The sequence below is a fragment of the Neomonachus schauinslandi genome, chromosome 4 (genome assembly GCF_002201575.2).
Source record: "Neomonachus schauinslandi chromosome 4, ASM220157v2, whole genome shotgun sequence".
Taxonomy (NCBI): domain Eukaryota; kingdom Metazoa; phylum Chordata; class Mammalia; order Carnivora; family Phocidae; genus Neomonachus; species Neomonachus schauinslandi.
The window spans coordinates 18,787,261-18,805,395 of NC_058406.1; the positions used below are offsets into that span (position 1 = coordinate 18,787,261).

General features: G+C 44.2%; 2 protein-coding genes across 2 annotated transcripts in view; one reads left to right on the forward strand and one right to left on the reverse strand.

Annotated features, from left to right (window-relative positions):
* MTFR1L (mitochondrial fission regulator 1 like) lies at window positions 1-17,223 on the forward strand. Its single transcript, XM_044913907.1, has 7 exons — window positions 1-54; window positions 2,766-2,910; window positions 3,400-3,504; window positions 6,229-6,338; window positions 6,569-6,780; window positions 8,033-8,354; window positions 15,816-17,223. The coding sequence occupies exons 2-7, from the start codon at window positions 2,887-2,889 to the stop codon at window positions 15,919-15,921; spliced, it is 879 nt and encodes a 292-aa protein (XP_044769842.1). The 5' UTR covers window positions 1-54; window positions 2,766-2,886; the 3' UTR covers window positions 15,922-17,223.
* Window positions 16,005-18,135, reverse strand: part of LOC110574773 (aurora kinase A and ninein interacting protein) — a 23,335-nt gene continuing 21,204 nt past the window's right edge. The window contains exon 4 of the mRNA XM_021683566.2: window positions 16,005-16,048. Coding sequence (XP_021539241.1) covers window positions 16,005-16,048 — 44 coding nt within the window. The remainder of the gene's footprint in view (window positions 16,049-18,135) is intronic.

Below are 18,135 nucleotides of genomic sequence, written 5' to 3' on the forward strand. Positions count from 1 at the left end.
GGAAGTGAGGGCGGTTGAGGCTGGGCGGCCCGCTGTGGTAGGAGGGGCCGTGAGGTGAGTGAGTCCCGGAGCCCGAGTCTGAGGTGAGAGTAGGTCCGAGTGCCTCTACGGAGGCGGCAGCGCGGTTTCATAGCCCGGCTGTCGATGCGGCCTAGTGCCAGGCGCTGTGCGGAGACCGCGGCTCCTCTTTCCGCGCCAGTTCTCGCGGGAGCCCCTGTAGTCCACCTCGCTCGGCTGAGGGTGGGAGGACTCAGTGCCCGGGGGGTAGTTGCTCGCTCGAGTCACCCAGCTTCCGTGGCTGCGCTACAGCGGAGGCTTGTCGTTTCGACCGCGCTCCTCGGCCGGCCGGGCCACTTCGGCCGCCTCGCTCCTTCTGGGACCCGGGCCCGGGCCTGTGGGTCCGAGGGCCGCCAGGGCCGGCGGCGAGAACTTGGCCGACCTTGGCCCCTTGGGGTCGGGCCGTTACGGCGGAGAGGACGCGGGTCCCGGGCAAGGTCCCCGCAGCGGCTCCCCCCAGTGCAGCCGCTTGGGGCCCACGCGGGCTGTCGCTCGCCGAGTTCCACCGAGCGCGGCGGCCTTGGTGGGGCGCCCGGCGCCGGGGTGATGGGAATAGACCCTGCCCCAGGGGAGCCCCGAGTCTCCTGCTGGAGAGTGTGTGTGAACAGGCCATGACAGCGGCCTGGAGAGGGGTCGTGGGAACGCAGGGGTGCTGAGAACCTGGAGAAGTCTTCTAGCCGATGACACTTGGGGCGGGCAGGGGGACGAAGGCTAAGCCGGAGTTCTCCTTCGTTCGTGAGCAAACGTTGAAGTGCTCGCTGGGGACTAGGCAGGCACTGTGCTGTGCCGGGGGAAGCTCCTGCCCTGCGACAGACGGCAGGTTACGCGGGTTCTAATTACTATTGTGAGAGGACTCAGAAGGAAACGTGGGGTGCTGGGGGAGGGGAGGCAGTAAGGATCTGTCTGTCAGGGAAAGGGAGGTGATGCTTGAGCTCTGAAGAATGATGAAGAATGAGCTTGGTGAAGAAGGTGCTGGTGTTTCAGGCAGAGAGGATAGTGTGGGTAGGAGCTGAGGGGCGGCCAGCGTGGCTGAAGGGCAAGGGGAACGTGGGAGGTGTGGCTGTCAAGTGTGCAGGGGCCCAATTGTAGGCCTTGGAGTTTGATCTGGTGAGGTTGGGTCTGACTGTGGGGGACCGGTACCCGGTCTGGATGTCACCCTGTTGGCTATAGGGAGGGGCGGGGGTTAAACAGGAGCAACGTGTCCTGGAAAGATCCCTCTGGCTGGTGTTAGCCCTGAGTCTTTGGAGGTAAGTTTGGAGAGGAAGTGGCTGTAGTGTCTAGAGTGAGAAACACAGGGAAGCACTGTTCTGTGAAACTTGTGGCAGGCATTGACATTCAGCACAGAGCCTGGCACACAGAGGGACTTTGATAAAAGGCTGGAACTGCACAGAGTTGAGCCCACGCAGAAGGCAGCAGCATCTAGACCAGACTTGAAGTGCTTTCTAGCTGGCGTGACCACTGAGTGACCTTAGACACTTCCCTTCCTCTCTCCAGCTTCCTTTCCCCGTTTGTATTGTGAAATGAGTGATAACTCCTCTCCCGCAGGTGAAAGAGAAATCCTGCAGGGGAGGTTTCAGTCCATCCCCTGTTCAGAGCCTGCCCTTGGCTCCCCAGTGACTTCTTACCTGGGCATTCCCAGCCCTCATGACTTAACCCCCCGTTTACCTTTCTCTGCTCTTTATGCCTCTCTCGCCTTCCTGTCCTGGACCGGTGCTATTGTTGCTGTTTTTCATCCCTTCCTACCCCCTCTGAACTCACCATGAGGCCTTGGGGCCAGGGGCCGCCACCTGCTTAGTGTACCTTTCTTAAGAGTGATATTCAGCCTTTGCTAGAATTATGTATTCAAGTCCTATTTCTCTCATATTGTGCGTTCCTTGAGAGCATGGGTGTGTCTTCCTCCTTCCATAGCCCCTGCAGTGCCTAGCACGGGGCCTGACACAGAGTGGGTATTGTTATGTTTGATAACAAGGGAATGAGTTCATTGATTGCATCTGCTCACCATATAAGAGCAGCTGTGAAGAATACAGTCAGGAGTGATCCCATCCGTGTTGTGTTTTAACAGTTCATTAAGCACTTTAAAATCTTACCCTATTTCGCTGATTGATCCTTAAGGTAATCTAGGATGGCAGCTCTTGTCCTCTTTTTACATACGGAAAAACCAACATTCAGAAAAGTTATGGGACTTCCGTAAGGCTACAAGACCAGTAGATGGCTAAACAGGATAAAAATTTTTGGCTCTTTTCCCTATAGTCCAGTAGACTTGAGATTGACAAGAGCTGGTTGTTTATTCTACCGTTGTCTTCCTTACATCTCCCCCTTGCCAAGACTCAGCAGTACTAGGCTTGGTGGCACATGCTGGGGCTTTTACACCCCATCTTCAAGAATGAATGCTGGGTTTGAATGGTACCTACAATTTGGCTTTTAAACTACCAAGAAAGTTCTATTTACGTCTCTACAAGTAATGCCTCAGGAAACCTAAGGGATCAGGAAGCTCCCAGAGCTGGCCAAGCTCATGCCTCAGGTCTGGAACAGAACCTTCAAGGGTCCGGATTTGGAGCCATTGTTGGGTGAGGGCAGCCTCTTGGGTTGTTTTTCTCCCCTGTGAAACATCAGAGAAACCTTGGTGTTAGTCATAACTCTGCAGGACCTGGTTTTTATGGGGCTTGTGTGGTAGCCACTGAGTCTCCACTGTGGGGGTTGTTTCATAGGAAGAGAAATCTGATGTTCCTTAAAGATGGCCTGATATGAAGGAATCACGCCTCCAGCCTCCCCAAGCCCCCAGAGTTTCCCTGTGGCTGCCTTGTCCTTCAAGTCCAGGAGCCGGTTGAAATGTCAGGAATGGAAGCCAGTGTGGTAAGGGGCATTCCCAGGGCAGGGCTGTGGTGGAGAAGGGTTGAGCACTGGGCCTGCTGAAACTCTATAGGAAATTTTGAGACTCTCCAATTAATTCTTCCTTTCCCCTGGAGGCGACCCTTCCACATACTCCCACCGCTTGCCCCCAATAGGCAAAAACAAGTGTGGTCTTGGGTGCTGTTAAGGAGTCAATGTGTTTCTGCCTTTCTGGGCAGAGGAAAGGGTGGGTAACCTATATGATCCCTATACCCAACTAATTCCTCATGCCTTCACTGGGTCCTCCCAGCATTTACCATGCCTTGGCAGCAGCAGATGTCCCCTTAAATGGCTGGCAACTGGGGAATCTGCCCTCACTTATATTGAGACTTGACCCACACACAGTGCCCTGTTCTTGGGATTGGGGACTTCAGTCTGCCTGCTAAAAGGGCGGAGGGTAGAATGGAACAGTAGTTGGACCCATCTCTGAGACTCCTTGTCTCTCTCCTTTAGACCATCCCAATCTGGCAAAACAAGCCACATGGGGCTGCTCGCAGTGTAGTGAGAAGAATTGGGACCAACCTGCCCCTGAAGCCATGTCCCCGGGCATCCTTCGAGGTAAGTATACTGAAAGAGCAGGGTAAGTAGAGGCTCAGAGCTCTGGGAGGATGGTGCTGCTTCTGTGCCCCAGACTACTTGGTGTTGCTAAGGCAGGTTGCTTTCCTGATCACTTTTTCATTTTGTCAAGAAATATTTATTAAGTGCATATAGTGGATACAGGTCACTGTGCCTTCCTGATTGCACACAAAACTATGACCACAGCAGACTTCCAATCTGTTCATAAATGAATAACCTTGCATCTTTGATGCCACTAAGTGACTAAGATTTCATCAGGCTCCTGCAGTCCAGTTCATCAGAGTAGTACAAAGGCCCTTGCTAAGCCACATTCCCAGAGTAGCCATGTCTTTGCCCTGAGGTGTTTGCCTGCAACCCTGGCAGGTCTCCATGTGGGACACTGAGTGTTGTGTGACTGAGTCGAACTCTGCTTTTCTTACCAGCCCTAAGACTTGACCACTTAGCCACCTATTTTTATGTTTCCCTGAGGCCTTACTCCCCATCCTTTTCTTTCTGGCCAAGTCTGGCCACTCCTTTACTAGAGCACTTAAGGCTTACCTCTGTATCTAGGGGCCTTTAGCACTGACTCTGCAGCAGATTCTTGCCTGGCGCATGTCTTTGAGAACTCCTCCTCCCCCCCCCCCGCCCCCGCCCCCGCCACCACCACTCTGCAGTGGAATGCTAAGTAGCATTTATTAGTCCCAGCTACCTCCCTCTAAGAATTAATGGTTAAGAACCACCTCCAGGCTAGCTGCTTAAGACATGTACATTTGGGGAACTGGGACACAAGAGAAGTACTTCAGCTTTCTGTCTGCACAGAGGAAACAGAAATATATGCCTGAAAAGACATGGGCCCAGTGGAAACAGAAATGAAGGAGGCTGAATTTCTCTATCAGATGCTGAGCTGTGAAATTGTAGGAACTCGTTCTGGAGTCAGAAATGGTGTCAGGGTTGGTATTAGAGTCAGGAATGGAGTTGGAAGTATGTGATGTGGGGTGGCTATGCTGTGCCCCGGATTGCCAATTATCCAGGTTTGCCTAAATGGCATGGGCAGGATGTGGTCCTAGCTGCCTCAAGCATCAGAAACAAAGGGAAGCACAACTAGGGAGTGTGAGGGACTCGATGGATGTTGCCCCTACACTTGGCTATAACCTCTTCAGTCCTTTGGCCAGATGCTTCTGGGCAGGGACGATCAAGGGCACAGGCTCCCACAGATCAGGAGTATGCGTGAATACTATTAGTAATACTAGCTGACATTTTCTGAGCACATACTGTATGCCAGGCACTGTGCTAAATACTTTTTATGTGTTAACTCATTTAATTGTCAATAGCGGAGCAGCATTCTGGAAAGGAAAACAAATGGAGGCTTCCCCTACATGGCCTATTTTAGCAGTAACTTCTGGGTCAGTGGAAGTCCTTTCCTGTGTAACCTTGGAGCATCACATTGCTCCTATGAGACCCAGGTTCCCTGTCTAAAAGCTACAGCTATCAACTCCTGATCCATCTACCAATCTATAGCAGAAACGTCTGAATTTAACTCATGTGTAGATGGGTTTTTGAGAAATTGTCCCTGGATTTCTGTTGTAAATTAATTCCCTTATTTAAAGGAACCTTGCTGATTTATTTTTTAAATTTACCCATACAAAAATATTAAATTGTGAAAAGTGAAAAAAGAAAATAAATTACATATAATCACATACTCATCACACAAAATAGTTAATAATGTTTTGGTGTAGTTCCTTTCCATCTTTTTCTAGATGCATGTGTTTTTTGTTTTTTGGGTTTTTTTACTTTGTTAGTTACAATCATAGCATGATTGAATCCTCCTGATCTTTCATTTAACATAAAGTCACTCAGCCTTGTCTGTTCCCTGGTTATTGTTCATCTGAGTTGAGGGGCTATTTTAAGGAATCCTCTTATTCTTTTGGTATGATTAATCATTTTTATTTAAATCCAAATATTAAAATTACCCAGTTTGCTTAAAACAGAGTTGCTATAACAGTGTAGATCCCAGTTAGCTATGGAGGTGTTGTAAAGAGCTAGCCCGAGAAACTTCTTGTTGATGTCCTTGTACCTGTATTCTCACAGCTGGAGAAAGCAAGGTGCTCTTAGTGGCCATCTCTGGTGAAAGGTAACTCTCACCAGTCCCACTGAAGACTCTTTTGCTCCAGCCAGGGGTCAGCAAATGTTTTAAGAGGCCAAATAGTAAATATTTTAGTGTGGGGGCCATAACTACTGTTAAAACTACTCACTTCTGCAGTTGCAGCTTAAAAAATAACACAGACGATACATAAATGAATGGGTGTGACTTTCCAGTAAAACTTTATATATAAAAATACGTCCCAATCCTGCTCTAGGCCACCATGTTTTGCTTGGAAGATATAACAGCCTCATAACTGGTCTCTTCACTCTCTCATGCATGTTCCACACAGCAGCCAGAGTAATCTTTCAAAATGTGATTCTCACTCAAAATCTTCCGATGGCTCATTATTGGTCTTAGAATCAAAGTTATTAATTCACTTTCCTGCCTCTTGCAAACCACCCTCTACCCCCAGCTCTGTCCAGGTGTGCTGAACTACTTGTAATCCCACAAACTCTTTTCTGTCCTTCTTCCAACCAGGAACTGTTTTCTCCCCTCTCTAGGAAGCCTTCCTGATATTTAGGTGCCCCTCCTTTGTGTTTTGCAGTTGATGTCAATGTTTTTTGATGACTTTTGCTTCCTTGTAGACCCTGCCCAACATCTCTGATCTGTGTCTGAGGGATGTACCCCCAGTCCCTACTCTGGCTGACATCGCCTGGATTGCTGCGGATGAAGAGGAGACATATGCCCGGGTCAGGTAGCTGAGGCAGTAGCTGGTCTGCTAGGGAATGGGGAGCTCCTTCCCACATGAGGTGGCAGGCAACAGGGGGAGTGCTTATGAGGGGCTGAGGGCAACAGGAACAAAAGCTATGGGCTCTGAGTGGGAGCAGAGCCTGGCTGTGTTACTTGTGTAGGAATGGGTGAAGGAATTTTAGAAGGGGTGCAGTGGCTGGCTATCTCTGACATACTTGTCTTTCCCTGGTCCAGAAGTGACACACGGCCCCTGAGGCATACCTGGAAGCCCAGCCCTTTGATTGTCATGCAGCGCAATGCCTCAGTGCCCAACCTGCGTGGGTCCGAGGAGAGGCTTCTGGCCTTGAAGAAGCCAGCCCTGCCAGCCCTAACCCGCACCACGGAGCTGCAGGATGAGTTGAGCCACCTGCGCAGCCAGATTGCTAAGATAGTGGCAGCTGATGCAGGTAGGAGCCCTTGAGTCAGGGCCAGAATTTAGCAGGCTGTTCCTTTACCCCTGGCTTTTGGTACAGGATAAAGGGTAGGAAAATGATGGTCCATGGTTCAGAGGGACAAAGGCCCAGGGCTCTGGGGTTGTCCTGAGGACTGGCTAGCCTGTAGTACTCCTTGGATGGTTTCCATCAGCCATTTTGCGCTGACTGGTTTGATTAGGTACAAAATCTTCACTTAACCTGTGACCCCCACCCCACCCGGCAGATTCCCTCCCTTGGCTACAAAAACCAACACCCTCTTCCATGAGCCGTCAAGCAGCTTCCCTTTTCACTGAGAAATAAGGATTCCCCACCAATAAGAGAGAGAGATCCCCTTTAAGCTATCTTCCTATCTACATATCTTCCCTTTCCTTGTTCTCCCAGAGACTACCTCTCTATCCCTCCACCTGTCTGTCTGCAGTTAAGGCAGAACCACCACTGGAAATGGATGGGAGTCTGCCTTGACCCAGTGCATGAAACACCAACATTGGCTCTCTCCCAAGCTGCCCAGGGTTTATCATCCTGTTCGTTCTATCCATCCTCACTTTTTTGCACTTTGTCAACTTAAAGTCACAGCTCCCAAACCTTACCTGTTGGTAAAATTCTCATATATTTAATTCACTCATATGGCAGTTCAATAGAGGAATTGTACTTGAATTTTCCATTTATATGTTGGCTGCATTTTCCATTTATATGTTGGCTGCATTTTTGTCATCCAAGAGTCAAGATGAAGTAGTTGATGAAAAATGAAACAAAATCTTTTGTTTTGGAAATTCTTTCAAGATTTGAGAAACTAGGAGGACTACACCATTCTGTTTTTGCTATTTCTTCACGTCACAGATAGGAGCACAGTCACAAGCACTAGCCCAGTTAGAGAAAAGGACACATTCTGGCCTTTGTTCTGTCACTGTTGCTTTGGTAGAAATAGGGCTGTCACTCCATAGCCCACTGCAGAATGGGAGCTTTTAGAAGCCTAAGCCTTTATGGGGTGGGTTTTTCCACCCTCACAGAACACTGGAAGAGCTCAGTGCTTTTCCATCTTTAGATTCTGAGAGGAGTGGGTAGTGGAGGAATCCTCTACAGGCTTACAAATAACATCCTGGGCTCTCCTAGAATGTCATGTCAAGCCCAGGAGATGAATGTTTGATAGGCACTGCTTGTAGGGAAAAGATACTACTGCTGTATTCTAGTCCCAATGTCCATCCATGCCTATTGTTTTCTCTTTCAGCTTCGGCTTCATTAACGCCAGATTTCTTATCTCCAGGAAGTTCAAATGTCTCTTCTCCCTTACCTTGTTTTGGATCCTCATTCCACTCTACAACTTCCTTTGTCATTAGTGACATCACCGAGGAGACCGAGGTAGAGGTCCCTGAGCTTCCATCAGTCCCCCTGCTTTGTTCTGCCAGCCCTGAATGTTGCAAACCAGAACACAAAGCTACCTGCAGCTCGTCTGAAGAGGATGACTGTGTTTCTCTGTCCAAGGCCAGCAGCTTTGCAGATATGATGGGGATCCTAAAGGACTTTCACCGGATGAAACAGAGCCAAGATCTGTAAGTATGTGACAAGGAGCTCTGGTGGTGTTTACTGTTTAAGTCGCCTGTGGCCAATGATCTAGTAGAAAGAATTTACAAAGTTAAGTCTTCAGTAGTAGCTATGTATTACTTCATTCACAAAGCTTGCCTGCTTAATAACACCTGGGGCTCCAGTTTGAGGAAAGAACATTTTACATTTGGTTGGGGTGATCTAACTCAATCATTAGAAATTTTACAAGAAGGCTCATCTAATCCAACTTCTGTCCCCCAGTCAAACTGGTAGACTTATTTTTGATGGAAGGAGAATTTCATAAAGTTGGGGTTTCTGCTTTAAAATACAGTGGTCCCTTATGCAAACCAGCTCTCCAAATCCAGGCATTTGAGACTCTAAACCTGGCTGTCCAGCAGAATTGCTAAGATTTGTTATAAATACACCTTAAACTTACTAAAGCAGAACCCCCCAAGGAGTGGAGCCTTATGTCTGGGGATCTTTTTTCCTTTGTTAATGGAAAGAGCTGGGTTGATGACTAAAAATGAGAAAGTAGCAACATCAGCAAAGATTCAGAAGTGTGACGGACTGATCTTATACCTACCTAATGACCAGTAAATGTCTTCATAAGGATGTATATAAGTTCAGTAGAATTTAAAGCACCTATTTTCCAGATATTTTTGATGTGTTAGGTAACTCAAACCTACCCCAATCTGGAGTTGGTTTTGTTCCCATGGTTCCCTTGTGATGTGAACATTTTACTATGAATTTTAGCTCTCTTATAAAAAGCCTCTGGAAAAAGCCTTAATAACAGATAAATAATCTGCCTGATAATTCAAAGGTCATAAAGATGCTCACCAAACTGGGGAGAATGGATGAACAAGGAACTTCAACAAAGAGGTGGAGAATACACCGAAGTACTAAATAGAAGTCACGGAGCTGATGAACACAATAACTAGAAAATTCATCTAGTTTGCCCTGAACTCCTCTAGTAGGAGTAACAGAAGAAAGGATAAGTGAACTAAAAGACAAAGCAGTAGAACTCCCCTAATCAGAGCAGCAAGTAGAAAAAAGAATGGAAAAAAAAAAGTAAAGATAGCTTGTGGGACATCAAATGGACTAATGTTCTCATTATAGGGCTCCCAGAAGAAGAGAAAGGCACAGAAATCTTATTTGAAAACAGAATGGCAGAGGGGCACCTGGGTGGTTCAGTCAGTTGAGCATCTGCCTTTGGCTCAGGTCATGATCCCAGGGTCCTGGGATGGAGCCTGCCTCTCCCTCTGCCCCTCCCCCCGCTTGTGCTTGCACTTTCTCTCTCTCTCAAATAAATAAATAAAATCTTTAAAAAAAGAAAATAGAATGGTTGAAAATGTCCCTAACATGGGGAAGCAAACAGACATCCAGATCCAGGAGGCCCAGAGAGTTGCAAATAAGATGAACCCAAAGAGACCCTAAAAGCCGCAAGAGAAAAATAACTTCCGTAAAAGAGAACCCCCATAAGACTACCAACACATTTTTCAGCAGATACTTTGCAGGCCAGAAGGAGTAACACAATATATTCAAAATGCTGAAAGAAGAAAACTTCTAACCAAAGTTATTCAGAACTAAAACCCAAAGGAGTTTATCACCACTAAATCAGCCTTAGAAGAAATGTTAAAATGACCTCTTTAAGCTGAAAAGAGCACTAGTCAGTAACAGGAACACATATCAAAGAATAACTCTCACTGGAAAGATAATAAAAATAGTGGACTCATCACTTATTAAGGTTAAAAAGACAAAAGTAGTAAAAATAACTGATGATTACAATAATTAAGGAATACACAAGATAAAAAGATGTAAAATGTGACATCAGAAACATGGGTAAAAATGATGAGCTTTAGAATGTGATCAAACTTAAGTTGGCAACTATTTTATCAACTTAAAATAGACTTACAGATATAAGTTGTTATACTTAAGGCTAATCTTAACTACAAAACAAAACCCTATAGTAGGGGCGCCTGGGTGGCTTAGTCGTTAAGCGTCTGCCTTCGGCTCAGGTCATGATCCCAGGGTCCTGGGATCGAGCCCCGCATCAGGCTCCCTGCTTGGCAGGAGGCCTGCTTCTCCCTCTCCCACTCACCCTGCTTGTAGTCCCTCTCTCGCTGTGTCTCTCTCTGTCAAATAAATAAAATCTTTAAAAAAAAAAAAAACAACAAAAAACCCTATAGTAAATACACAAAGATAAAAAGGAATATAAGCATACCACTAGAGAATGTCATCAAACCACAAAGGAAGAGAGCAAGAGAAGAAAGGAACAGAGAACTACAGAAATAGAAAACAATAAAATGGCAGTAAGTACATATTTATCAATAATTCTACTTTAAATGTAAATGGACTAAACACTCTGATCAAAAGACAAGAGTGGCTAAATGAATTTAAAAAAACTATATGTTGCCTACAAGAGACTCCTTTAGATGTAAAAACACACAAAGGGAAGGGATAGAAAAAGATATTCCGTATAAATAGAAACCAAAAGAAAGCCGGGGTGGCTATACTTATATCAGGAAAAAGTCAACTTGAAAACAAAGATTGTAACAAGACAAAGAGCATTATATAATGATAAAAGGGTCACTCCAACAAGAGATGATATAACATTTGTAAATATTTATGAATATATAAAGCAAATATTAGCAGACATGAAGGGAGAAACAACCATACAGTAATAGCAGGGGACTTAAATACCCCACCTGCATCAATGGATAGATCATCCAGACAGAAAATAAGAAAACACTGGCCTTAAATGACCTGTTAGACTGGGTAGACTTAACAGATATATATAGAACATTCCTTCCAAAACCAGGAGAATATACATTCTCAAGTGCACATGGAACTTTTTCCAGGCTAGATCATGTGGTAGGGCACAAAACAAGTCTGAATAAATTTTAAGAAGACTGAAATATCAAGCATCTTTTCCAACTACAGTGATACGAAACTAGAAATCAGTTACACAAAATCTGTGGAAAATTCACAAATATGTGGAGATTAAACATCATCTACTGAACAACTGGGCAGGGGGGTGGGGTCAAATCAGAAACCAAAACTACCTTGACACAAAGGGCGCCAGGGTGGCTCAGTCAGTAAGCATCTGCCTTCGGCTCGGGTCATGATCCCAGGGTCCTGGGATCAAGCCCCACATCAGGCTCTCTGCTCAGCGGGCAGCCTTGCCTCTCCCTCTCCCACTCCCCCTGCTTGTGTCCCCCCTCTCTGTCTCTCCGTCAAAATAAATAAATAAAAATAAAATTTAAAAAAACCCTTGACACAAACAAAATGGAAATATACCAAAATTTAAGAGATGCAGCAAAAGCAATTCTAAGAGGGAAGTTCATAGCAGTGAGTGCCCATCTCAAGAAACAAAATTCCCAAATAACACAACTTTACACCTTAAGGAACCAGAAAAAAAAAAAGCAAATGAAACCCAAAGTTAGTAGAAGGAAGGAAATAACAGGGATTAAAGCAGAAATAAATGAAATAGAAACTAAAAAGCAACAGAAAAGATGAAAGTAATTGATGGGCCTTTGAAAAGATAAAATTGACAAACCTCTAGCCAGAATCACCATAAAAAGAGGACTCAAAATCAGAAATGAAAGATACTACAATACCACAGATATCAAAGGATAAAAGACTATAAAAATTATATGCCAACAAATGGACAACCTAAAAGAAATGGATAAATTCCTAGAAACATACAATCTACCAAGACTGAATCATAAAGAAATAGAAAATCTGAACAGATTGATTACTAGTAAGGAGATTAAATCAGTAATCAAAAACCTCCCAATGAATAAAAATCCAGGACCATGTAGATGGCTTCTTTGGGTGAGTTCTACTAAACATTCAAAGAATACCAATATTTCTCAAACTCTTCCAAAAAAGAAAAGACGAGGGAACTCTTTCAAATTCATTTTACAAGGCCAGCATTATCCTTACACCAAAACCATACAATGACACCAGGAGAAAATAAAATTACAGGCCAATATCCCTGATGAACATAGATGTAAAATTCCTCAACAAAATATTAGCAAACTGAATTCAACAATACCTTAAAAGGATCATATACCATGATCAAGTGGGGTTTATTCAAGGAATGCAAGGATAGTCCAACAATCTACAAATCGATAGGATATACCATAGTAATAAAACAAAGGATAAGAGTCATGTTCATCTCAATAGATGCAGAAAAAGCATTCAACAAAATTCAACATCCATTTGTGATAAAAAACTTTCAACAAAGCAGGTATAGAAAGAACATACCTCAACATAATAAATAATAAAGACCCGATATGACAAGCCCACAGCTAACATCACACTCAACGGTAAAAGCTGAAAGCCTTTCCTCTAAGATGAGGAATAAGAAAAAGATGCCCATTCACCACTTTAGTCAACATAATATTGGAAGTCCTAGCCTGAGCAATTAGGCAAAAAAAAAAAAAAAGAAAAACAGGCATCCAAACTGGAAAGGAAGAAGTAAAACTCACTATTTGCAGATGACATGATATACAGAAAACCCTAAAAACTCAAAAAAATTGTTGGAATAAAGGAATTCAGTAACGTTGCAGGATACAAAATAAATTAAAATCCGTTGTGTTTCTATACACTACTGACAGACTATCAGAGAAATTAGCAACCCCATTTACAATTTCATCAAAAGAATGGAATACCTAGGATAAAAATTAAGGACGTGAAAGAGCTGTATACGGAAAACTACAAGACATCAAGGAAAGAAATTAAAGGAAACACAAACATGCTCATGGATTGTAAAAATATCCATACTACCCAAAGCAGTCTACAGATTCAATGCAAATGCTATCAAAAGTCCAATGGCATTCTTTACAGAACTAGAAGAAAGTATCCCTAAAATTTGTATGGAACCCCAAAGACCCCAAATAGCCAAAGCAATCTTGAGAAAGAACAACAACACTGAAGGCATCACACTCCCTGATTTCAAACTCTATTACAAAACTGTTGTAATTAAAACAAAATGGTATTGGCATAAAAACAAATCACTGGAGCAGAACAGAGCCCAGAAATAAACCCACGCATATATGGTCAATTTATAACAAAGAACCCAGGAACATACAGTAGGGAAAAGACAGTCTCTTCCATAAATGGTGCTAGGAAAACTGGACAGCCACATACAAATGAATGAAACTCAACCACTATCTTACACAGGCAGTAAGCTCCTTGACATAGGTCATGGCAATGATATATTTTCAACCAGACTACTAAAAGCAACACAAGCAAAAATAAACAAGTGGGACTATCTCAAAGTAAAAAGCTTCTGCACAGCAAAGGAAACCATCAACAAAATGAAAAGGTAACCTATTGCATGGGAGAAAATATTTGCAAATCATCTATCCAATAAGGGTTACTATCCAAAATATATAAAGAACTCCTACAACTCAATAGCAAGAAATGAAAAGACCAAAAACCCAGTCTGATTAAAAAAATGGGCATAGGACTCAGACATTTTTCCAGAGAAGACATATAGATGACCAATAGGCACATGAAAAGATGCTGAACATCACTAATCATCAGAGAAATGCAAATCAAAACCACAAATTTCACCTCACACCTGGTTAGACTTATTATCAAAAAGATAAAAAATAAGTATTGGCAAGGATGCGGAGAAAAGGGAACCCTTGTGACCTTGGGTAGGAATGTAAATTGGTGCACACACTATGGAAAACAGTATGCAGGTTCCTCAAAAAATTAAATAGAACTACCACATGAGGGGTGGCTCAGTTGGTTAAGCATCTAACTCTTGATTTCAGCTCAGGTCATGATTTCAGGGTCTTGAGAATGGGCATGGAACCTGCTTAAGATTCTCTCTCTCCCCCTCCCCCTCACCCAAAAACCTACCATATAACCCAGCAATTCCACTTCCGGGTATTATCCAAAAACAAAAACACTCACTTGAGAAGATAGATGCACCCCCATATTCACTGTAGCATTATTTACAATAGCCAAGATATGGAAAAAACTAAGTGTCCATCAGGGTATGAATGGATAAAGAAATTGTGGCATGTATACAGAATGGAATATTATTCAGCCTTAAAAAAGACTGATATCTTGCCATTTGCCTCCCTCTCTCCCCCTCTCTAAAAAAAAAGGTCGGGGGCACCTGGGTGGCTCAGTGGGTTAAGCATTTGACTCTTGATTTCATCTCAGGTCATGATCTCAGGGTTGTGTGTGAGCCCTGTCTTGGGCTCTGTGCTGGCATGGAGCCTGCCTAAGATTCTCTTTCCCTTTCCTTCTGCCCTTCCCCCCCCCCTTTCTTTTTTAAGATTTATTTGTCAGAGAGAGCACATACAAGGGGGAGCTGCAGGCAGAGGAAGAAGCAGGCTCCTTGGAGCCCGATGTGGGACTCAATCCCAGGATGCTGGGATCATGACCTGAGCCAAAGGCAGACACTTAACCAACTGAGCCACCCAGGCATCTTGCCATTTGCAACAATATAATGACTAGAGGGCATTATGCTAAGTGAAATAAGCCAGACAGAAAACTATACGATCACTTATATGTGAATCTAAATTAAAAAACAAAACAAAAACAAAAACAAAAAAAACCAAGCTTGTAGATAACAACAGATTGGTGCTTGCCAGAGGCTGGGGGTGGGAATGGGGGAAATAGGTGAAGGGTGTCAAAAGGTAAAAAAGAAATTTAAAACTTTTTTAATTAAAAAAAAAAAGATTGTACCTATATGTTTCCAATTAAAAACATCTCAGAGCTCCTCTGATGAGCAGACAGGGTTGTAGGAAATCCTCAGCACACCTTTTCCCCAGAACTAATAATAAAGGTCAGAATAGCCACGTTCGCAGTCACTTCCCCTGCTGACGTGGGGAAATGTTAGTAAGAAAAGACAGCAACAGGGCGCCTGGGTGGCTCAGTTGGTTAAGCGACTGCCTTCGGCTCAGGTCATGATCCTGGAGTCCCAGGATCGAGTCCCGCATCGGGCTCCCTGCTCGGCAGGGAGCCTGCTTCTCCCTCTGACCCTCCCCTCTCTCATGTGCTCTCTGTCTCTCTCATTCTCTCTGTCTCAAATAAATAAGTAAAATCTTTAAAAAAAAAAAAAAAAAAAAAAAAAAAAAAAAAAAAAAAAAAAAAAAAGAAAAGACAGCAACAGAAGGTGGGAGCAGAAGCTTAGCCACAGTAGGCCAACTCTAACTGGTTGATAGTCCTTTACTCTTGCCCACATTTTACAGCCATTTCAGGAAATAAAGCATTCTAGTTAAACCAGCTAGCTTGGTTTTGGACTCTGGATTAGCTACTTACTGGCTGAGTGCCTATTGATTTTGGGCAAACTGTAGAACCCTTCTGTTTCCGTTTCCTCATCTGAAAAGACTTCTTGGGTAAGATTGTTGTGAGGACTAAATGAGATAATGTATTCAAAGACACAAAACACTGCCCAAGAGCAAGTACTTAATAAATACAAGCTGTTATTTTGTCTCCAGGAACCGGAGTTTATTGAAGGAGGAAGACCCGGCTGTCCTTATCTCTGAGGTCCTAAGGAGGAAGTTTGCTCTGAAGGAAGAAGATATTAGTAGAAAAGGAAACTGACAGAACTCAGCTCTGCAAATTCAGTCTCATGCTCCTGGAATTCCTTCAATAGCTGCCTTCCTCACCACAGACCTTTTTGCCTCTCAGAAATCTTTTGCAACAGTCTTGCCGAAAGCTAGAGCTTGGACTGAAAGAGAAGAGCCGAAAGCTAGAGCTTGGACTGAAAGAGAAGAGCTGGATCATGCTTCCTTTGCTTTAAACCTTAGCAGAAGCTAAGGCCTGTTTTGCACCAAGACACTTGTTACAGGTAAATGTATAGGTTGGAATGTCTCCGTCTAAAGGGTGAGACAGAAGTTTGGTTTTTCCTTGCCTCTGTGTGAAAATAGGTCCTAAATGAATGGCTTACTTCACTGCATTAGACCCCATAACTGGTCTCACCGGACACTTTGTGCCCAGCTGTCACTCTCAGCGGCTTCCTTGCAGCAGAGCAGGGCTGAGGGGTGAGGGGCTATAAATGTTTATATGTGTTGACAGGGCAGGGAAAATCTTATGCTGCTCCATCATAAACTGACACCAGTGCCCAGCAATTACCCTCTCCCTCTTCCTGTCCCTAGATGTAGAGGTCAGACCTCTGGACCAGCTGACACTTGGGTTGCTGCTGGGAGGCCTGGGTTTTTTTCTTAAATATATTTTGTAATACTGTACAACCAAATATACCCTCCCAGGCCATGGGGCCTCATGGGTTCCACCGATTGAAAACGCTTTCTCTTCCATGGACTTTAGTTTAAGCCCAGTAGGAAAGAGAAGTGGGAAGGAGAAACAGCACCATCCTTCTTCCAGGCCCTTGACTGCTCCTTTGCACTGGGCCAAGGTTTGTACCTACCATACCATGCATGACTCAGAAGCCCTCAGGTCCCTTTCTCTACGGTATGTATCCTGTGTGTGTTTGGGTTGAAGCACTACCTGATATTAAATGAAGGATATGGAGAGATGCTGCATGTGCTGTTTGTCTCTGCACTGTAACCACCTGGTATCATGAGTATAGGATTCCTGTTAATTTTAAGGTATGTGAACTTTCATAAACAGGTTCCTGGCTTCCCCTCTTTCCTTATAAAGTCCTGCCTACATAAAAAAAAACTTCCGTAGGGAGCCTCTTTTCCCCTTCTGTAGGGATTTTACCCTAAACTCTTAAAAGTAGTTCCATCTTAGAACTTGCACACTTGCCCCCTAGAGGCTGTTTAAGCCTCTTAAGGTAGCACACCTGCAACATGGGAAACTGCCACCTGGTGGATAACATCTTGGATAGACACGGGTGTTAAGATGGGACCCATGGCAATGATAGAACATATTAACTATTAAAAAGTTGCGTTTTCAGAAATAAAATGGTAATGTTTTAATTACCATCAGAGTCAGCTTTGTAAACAGCCATTTATTTGGATTCATAGTTTTACAAAAGGAGTTCTCTTACACCTTGTAGAAGACTGATATCATCACAGCTAGATTGCTATATAACCTCAGGCTTTTTTTTTTTTTTTAAAGCACAGGCTTTTTAAAAATATTTTTTTAAAGATTTTATTTATCTGAGAAAGAAAGAGAGCACAAATGGGGGGTGGGGAGGGGTAGAGGGAGAGGGAGACTCTCCACTGAGCAGGGAGCCCGATGCAGGGCTCAATCCCAGGACCCTGAGATCATGACGTGTGATGGCAGACGCTTAACCGACTGAGCCACCCAGGGGCCCCAGCAAGGCTTTTTTGAGAGAGATGTTTAAACACAAAATATAAGACTTTAAAATGCTGTAAAATCCCCACAAAAATAACAGTTTTTTAAAAAAAAAACCTACCATTGGGGCGCTTGAGTGGCTCAGTTGGTTAAGCGTCCGACTCGATCTCAGCTCAGGTCTTGATCTCAGGATCATGAATTCAAGCCCTGTATTGGGCTCCACACTGGGCATGGAGCCTACTTTAAAACAAAAACAAACACCCTACCATCATTCTACTTTCTAGTTCTCTCTCTATTCTCCCTGCCCCCATACCTCTAGACCCAAGAGATGTGCCTTATCACTCAAAAAGGTATCAGGAATAACGGTCCCAAGGTTGTGTGGTTAAGATAACAGCCAGAGATTAGAAGAACACACATCCATAAGAAGCAGTGTCCTAGTCAGACATCTGAAAGGGCAAAGAGGTGGCTTTGCAGGCTGAGTAAGGGCTCTTTACTGAAAGGTAAGTACCTCCTCAGTGCTCATCACAGACTTGTACAAGGTTACCAGCCACCTCT